This window comes from Agrilus planipennis, unplaced genomic scaffold (assembly GCF_000699045.2).
Source record: "Agrilus planipennis isolate EAB-ADULT unplaced genomic scaffold, Apla_2.0 scaffold842, whole genome shotgun sequence".
NCBI classification, from domain to species: Eukaryota; Metazoa; Arthropoda; class Insecta; order Coleoptera; family Buprestidae; genus Agrilus; species Agrilus planipennis.
In genome coordinates, this window is record NW_020439493.1 from 1 (window position 1) to 6,549 (window position 6,549).

Sequence of the window (6,549 nt, forward strand, 5' to 3'; positions counted from 1 at the left end):
ATTTTTTTTGTGATGATAGATGATAGGTTCCTTTGTCTGATAAGATATAAATAATACATTCGTTTTCGGAATGTTCTAAGTGTAAGCGGTTTAATTTTCTTATTCTTATTAGAATTCTTCAACATTGGTTAATTACACAAAATAATCCTGTTGGATTAGGATTTTTTGTTTCTTTTATTTTTGAAACTTCCCTGTTTCAGAGGGCTTTGCAGTTACACTGTTTAATGTATGAAAAGTAAATACACTTTCCATTTTCATTTTTTACTAAAAGCTGTACATTGAGCTTATAAATTATTTCTTTTTTGTGCAATTTACATATGTTGTTAAGTTTTTTTATCCACATGTAAATATAGTTTAATGATAGTTTAATGTATTTTTACACTAACTGAATAAAAGTAAATATTTTTTAAAATGTTAAATTTTATTACACATTACTTCGTTTTATTTTTTCATACGTATATGAAATGGAAGCCTTTGCTTTGTATTAGGGCTAATGTGCTTGCGAGATTAGAAACCATGTACTACAATATTAACTGAGCATCGATTTGGTCGAGATTAAGTAGATCGAAATCGAGATCCATATTTAATAGTTATTACCCAAGAACTTATAATGGGTTTAAGATGAATAATTTTTTTTTTGAGTTTACGATTTGTAATTTCTGATAAACGGCAGAATGCGAAATTAACTTGAAATTAAAATTGTTGAAAATAACAAAACATTCAACAGTAGGCAATTTAATAATAATAATAATAATGTAACAATACAACAAATAATGTTTTTGTGAATGTAAAATGTATTTCTCTAAATATAAAATCTAGCTATTTAGACTTAAAATAACGGATATTTACAATTTTCATGATATAATATGTATAATGTTTTCTTAAGTCACACTTAACTCTTTTTAAAGGCAAATATACTTCATAAATACAGGTTGTGGACAGAATAAATTACAGTAAAATTGTCAAATTGCAAAAAAATACAAGGAAAACGCGAACGAGTTTTTACTAAGTATAATTATTATTTCTTTTCTTTTCAATTTTTTATTAGTTGTTTCTGTTAAGTTTACTTAATCGACTCCTGCAAAACCTTGCGAACCTTCAATAGCTTTTATTAATTTGTCTCGTAGCTGCTGGTAACTATCATAAGGGGGTAAATCTAACCGATTGAAGCTGCAATTGAATTGCATTATAGAAGACAAAAAAAAAAATAGCTAATTGTCGTAATTCCCTATCTAATGGAATATTTAAAAAACTTACCATGTGTGAGATCTGGGGTAATTATCTGGAGTGCCCCACTTCTCAATGGTAAACAGCTGGGGGCCATTACTACCGTACAGTTCTTTAAATCCGTTCATTGGTACCCGGGAAGTTCCTGTGACGAATTGCAACAGCCTCGAGCGCATCTCGTTCGAAAATGACAAAACCACCTGAGTAAAAAATAAAATATTATAGTCCTAAGGTTTGGAAATGTCATAATATAATAAGCATAATGAATCGATTGTAAAAACTATTAAGAAACTATAACTCTGAAACTTTCAAATTTCCAATCGGTATTCAAGAAAAATAAAAGTAAAACAAACTTTTTTTAATGGTTCCTATACTAATATGATAGCATTATAGTAACACCAAAAAGATTGCTATTTTGTTAAAATGAGTCCAGTTATTTTCCAATTTTTTATCAATAATATACTCTTAGAAGGTCTAAAAGTTATTCAAAACATACCCTCCAGAACCATTGGATTATAATGTGATTTGCGTGATAATCGCCCTTGTAGACAGTGTTTTGTTTCCAGTCTTTCACGTCCACATTTTGAATGCCACACATGAGTAGCTCGAGTTCGTGCTCGTCAAAAATCATGATAGCGTGGAGGGGCAATAAGTCACTGAAACCTTCCAAGAACGCGTTCATCTGAGGCTGCACCCTTTCGACGAACCTCCATTTAATCACACACCTATCAATCATTAATTCGTTAATAATGGTTAAGGCGTAACCTTGATGGCCACGGTTTTGAGAGTTCTGCTTCTTCGGTTGGTGTTACCCATCCATCGTCTCAATGCCAACTGTAGCAGGCAACCTCAGGATTTACTGCTAGGGATATAAATCTTGAGGATGTCAGCCACATTGGTCGGAGACGTGTTGGATAAACAATTTAACCCAAAAAGGTTTCGACGAAGAAGAATTCATCAATGTCGAATGGCCACATCTCAATAGAGGGTATTTGGAAACAACAGAATGCAAAATAAATAGCTGTCTTACTGAATGTATTCGTCCTTATTAGAATTATCTACGGGAATGTTTGCGCCATCGGTTTTCAGTTCGTGTTGTGATGTCTGTCCGAAGGAGTCTTCGTCAACTGCGAAGGTCAAACCTAGGTCGGATGGGTCATTTTCTTTTATCCATAAAAGTGATTTGTAATATTCACTGTCGACCGATTCCATATCTTTGATATCAATCGGTTTATTTAACATCATCTTATAAAACGGTCTAATAAAAAATGCTAAAAAGAAAATATATAATTGTTACAAAATGATTTGAAAACAATCTAATGAAAAATTTTTTTAAAAGAATACAAAATTAATTAATACCAAAATAAATTCAGATGAATCACATTCATAGCATATTTGCAAGAAATGCACTAGAAGTACATATATGTTATTTATTTATTACATAACTCACCATCTAATAGTTTTCCATGATACACAGCCATACCTGCCACCCGTCCAATAAACTTGAAATAATTTAAGTGTTCTTCATTGCACATCCCTGAAAACGGATTTATTTGTAGAGTATAATTGTCCCTACAAACAATAATTTAATTGTTATTGACAAAATAACGCTAAAAACAGAGATATTGTTTTACATTGCAGAATATTCGAAAAGTCCATAGTACGGATTGAACATTTCTTTCGATAAAAGGTAAAACCATTCTCGGGCTAGGCCTCCATAATCCAGACCTACTTCTGCCTCGAATTCTATCCATAATTTCGTCTTTAACAAATCCACCCTAGGCACCGTCGTTATTGCTACGTAGGAGTCTTCCAGAATATTATTTCTTCTAACCTTTATTTCGAATTTATTGGGAACGTTTGTCTGTAATAATAATACGTAAATTATTCTTAACAGACACCTAACAACGAACACAGCAAAAACACTCGATAATGTGAACAGTAAAAAAACAGTTGTTCACATTATCGATTTGTTTATATTACAAACATATAATCAACAAAATAAAAACATATGAAAGACAACTGTGGTTGAAAAGATAAACTTTCTTCAGAATTTTTTTAAAAAGCTACTTTTAAATCCTCAGGCAATTTTTTCTATTCTGGAGAAACTGGTAATTTTTCAATGCTTTTATTTTACTTGGTCCGATATATGAATCTCTCACAGCAATGGACATTAGTTCTTTTTTTTGTATTATCTTATAAATTCTAGATTTTGCGACACCATATTTTTTAACTGCTAAATTACTTAGGCAGATACGTAGAATGCAGATAATACAACCCCTAACAACGAACTATATGCATATCAAAAGTTAATATACAAATAAGACAATATCTTTACAGCTAATACGACTGGGTATACCAAAAATGTCAGGGATTTATAGCAGTTACGCAACAATAACGCGAAGTATAAATTTTTAAGGCCAATGTGTTGGTCACATTATGCGATGATGCAGTATCGAGATTCTACTATGCACAGTTTTTTTTTATACCTTGACTTGCATTAACGAATCTTGACAAGTTTATTAAAATAATCATAAATACTTAAGCACTCACCGGTTTTTTTAATTGCATCTTCATAAACTCATATTTCCTCTTATAGTCTCTAGAGTAAGGTATTGCAGGACCAGCAATCTTAGGATTAGATAATCGTGGGTCATCCCACTGTGTAGTTCTTGTGTCTATTTAGAGAATATTAAGGGATAACATTAAATTAAAATATAAATAATGTATTAACTACAGGAAACATATCGCCATCTAGTGGTACTTGCCGCTAACAGTGCAGAATTTAAAATGTTTCACGAGCAGGGCCGTAGCGAGGTCGATTNCAGGGCCGTAGCGAGGCCGGTTCAAGCGGTGCGGCGCACCGGGGCCCCCGCAGTCGAGGGGCCCCTTAGCAGTTTTCTGTTTTCAAAAAATGACTTTTTTTAATGACATTTTTCATCTCATTTCTCATCGCTACGGCCCTGTTCACGAGGCCTTACAATGGCATTAAAAAAACTTATTAATGTATTAACAGCGATTGAAAGCAAATTAAAGTTCCTCTCAAAAACAGAAAAATTAAGACATCGTTTCTTACTGTGATCTATAAAAAAGATCCGACCATCACTATGGACGCGCTCTTCCCATCCTTCCGGAAGTGGTCCCAAGTCGTCGTCCGGTCTTCTGTTGGTAACTGGTGCGGTATTCTGATTGGGCATAGGACTCGCTCGTCCGGTTCGGGGATCGACCCACGTGGTGGTACGTTCGTTGTGATCGATGAAGAACCACCGACCATTGGGTGCCAACTGCATCGTCCATCCTGACGGTAAACCCTCGCTTAAATTCTGTAAATTGTTTTGTGCCACGCTACTGGCATTTGAAGTTGTCGAGTCCCTTCTTGAAGCAGTTGTAGACGTGTCTGTTGTATCTTCGTTCTGAAATGAAACGTTTCAAACAAACAACTGGCTATAGAGTTTGGCATATAATAAAATAATTAACAGGAAACAAAAAAAAGTATACACAATTTTCTCAACGCTTCCGAAAGTTTCATGGAACTCCTTTGGAAAGGTTTAAAAAATTGTTTGTTATAATTTTGAGCTAATTAGAATTGGTTTTAAATAAAATATACAAACGAATGAACACATGTAATACACAATTATATATATGGGAATTAAAGGCCAGATAACTAAAAATGTTATTAATGCAAGAAAAAAGATAAATTAGAATTTAATAAAAGCACTCCTGCTTAGCATAAGCAATTCAATTGAACAACATTCTACTTTTTCTACCCTCAAAAGTACAGTTTAATATTTCAAATTGTATTAGTTTCACAAATTAAACATGCACAATACTTGCGCACCAACGATATTTCATTTTCATCAAATTTCTACATATTTTTTTAGTTCCACCTTTCGATTTTCGTCCTTTAGCTGCTTATCGATCTCATGTGACAACGACAGTCATTTAATTTTAAATGGGTGAAGCGTAAAAAAAGACGAGACTACATATGGGAGACATCACGCTACACATTGTTAGTACAAACCTCGTCGTACTGGTCATCATCACCGTTCACGGCTTCTACGATGGGGGGTGGTGCGCGCCCCCGTCGACGTCTACGACGCTGTCGACGACATTGTTCACACTCTTCGTTCGCATCTGAATCATCGTCATCGCTAGACGAACTAACGCCGTTGTCCGACGCGGAGGCACTAGAGGTTGTCGATCCGTTGGGAACGACGATTGCAACCTCCGGATGAGGGGGCGTCGTTGTAGCCCCGTCGGACGAACGGCGACTGTGACGACGATGTTGATGCAGATCGGAGTCAACGCGATTTTCAATGACGCCATCTACTACGACCGCGTCTTCACCCGTTTCCGGTGGCGGGGGTGGTGTTTGTGACGTTTCCACTACATCCTGCGCGCCAAGGAAGTAGCAGCCCAGCGCAGCAACAGCAGCAGCAAAAAACATGCACATGCAATAAATTTATGCCGAAGTGGGCGGTTGCAGTTGAGCAAATTAACCATGGAATTAGCACAATTAAAATAGATTTAGTGTAGTTAGAATTTCATTTTTTTTTTTAATAAGAACTCCCAAAACCAGACCTGACGTTTTTAATATAAGATTCAACAAATGAAAAATAAATAGGATATCATTCACCAGGTCACAGAAAGAGGAAAAAACTATGTACAAATTTTACAATAGGGAAGCGCCATATTTTATAGCAACATGTTTAAAGGCAATTTTAACGAAGTTTATTAGTAACAGAACTATAATACCATATGCACAGAATATAAATATTTTACCAGCTCAACAAACTGTGGAAATTACATTCTTCCAAGAAAATCATCATGCAAATTTTAATTCTTCTATAATCATGCATTCATTACCTTCTTCCTATTGTCATTATCTTACATACTAATAGTAAAATAATTACCTAATTTAATAAAATAAATTATACCTATCGTACAATTTATTAAAAATACGCACTTACCTGGTTATTAATGCTGACTGTTGAATTTCTCCTGGTATCATTTTCGGTATCTTCAGTGAAATGGAATCTACGTTCAAATTCTACAGCCGAGTCGAGAACTCTTTGTTCCTGGTTTTCATTATTGCTAGCCGTGCTAAAAATTAAAATTATTTAAAAAAATTGTTTTCATATATGTACATTAGAATAAAAGTTATTTCAAAATTAGTTAAAAATGTACAATGAAGTAGTTTAAGTCTTTACCACGTACTTTTATTTTGGTGGCAAATAAATAAATAAAAAAAAAAGAGTTACCTCTGCATAGGTCTTTCCCATTGTGTTGTCCTTGCAATGTGATTGACATAATACGTTCGAC

The 6,549-nt window shown here is 34.2% G+C and overlaps 1 protein-coding gene across 2 annotated transcripts; it reads right to left on the reverse strand.

Moving 5' to 3' along the window:
* Window positions 1–1,037: 1,037 nt before the first annotated feature.
* Window positions 1,038–6,543, reverse strand: LOC108743556 (E3 ubiquitin-protein ligase Nedd-4). Of its 2 annotated transcripts, XM_025979174.1 has the most exons (11): window positions 6,489–6,543; window positions 6,198–6,330; window positions 5,249–5,620; window positions 4,304–4,640; window positions 3,781–3,905; window positions 2,862–3,091; window positions 2,678–2,799; window positions 2,258–2,498; window positions 1,724–1,952; window positions 1,258–1,427; window positions 1,038–1,170 (listed from the first exon to the last, which is right to left on the reverse strand). In XM_025979174.1, the coding sequence occupies exons 1-11, from the start codon at window positions 6,494–6,496 to the stop codon at window positions 1,068–1,070; spliced, it is 2,070 nt and encodes a 689-aa protein (XP_025834959.1). In that variant the 5' UTR covers window positions 6,497–6,543; the 3' UTR covers window positions 1,038–1,067. The 2 variants fall into 2 exon arrangements, with proteins under 2 accessions (XP_025834959.1, XP_025834960.1); XM_025979175.1 differs by lacking the exon at window positions 5,249–5,620 and having other exon boundaries at window positions 1,068–1,170.
* Window positions 6,544–6,549: the final 6 nt, after the last annotated feature.

What these genes read in the sequence shown, in the direction of transcription:
- LOC108743556 (XM_025979174.1), bottom strand. An exon ending in CTTTTCGAATATTCTGCAAT is followed by an intron (nt 2,800 to 2,861) that starts GTAAAACAATAT and finishes TATTGTTTGTAG; the next exon opens with GGACAATTATACTCTACAAA. An exon ending in TACCCCAGATCTCACACATG is followed by an intron (nt 1,171 to 1,257) that starts GTAAGTTTTTTA and finishes ATTCAATTGCAG; the next exon opens with CTTCAATCGGTTAGATTTAC.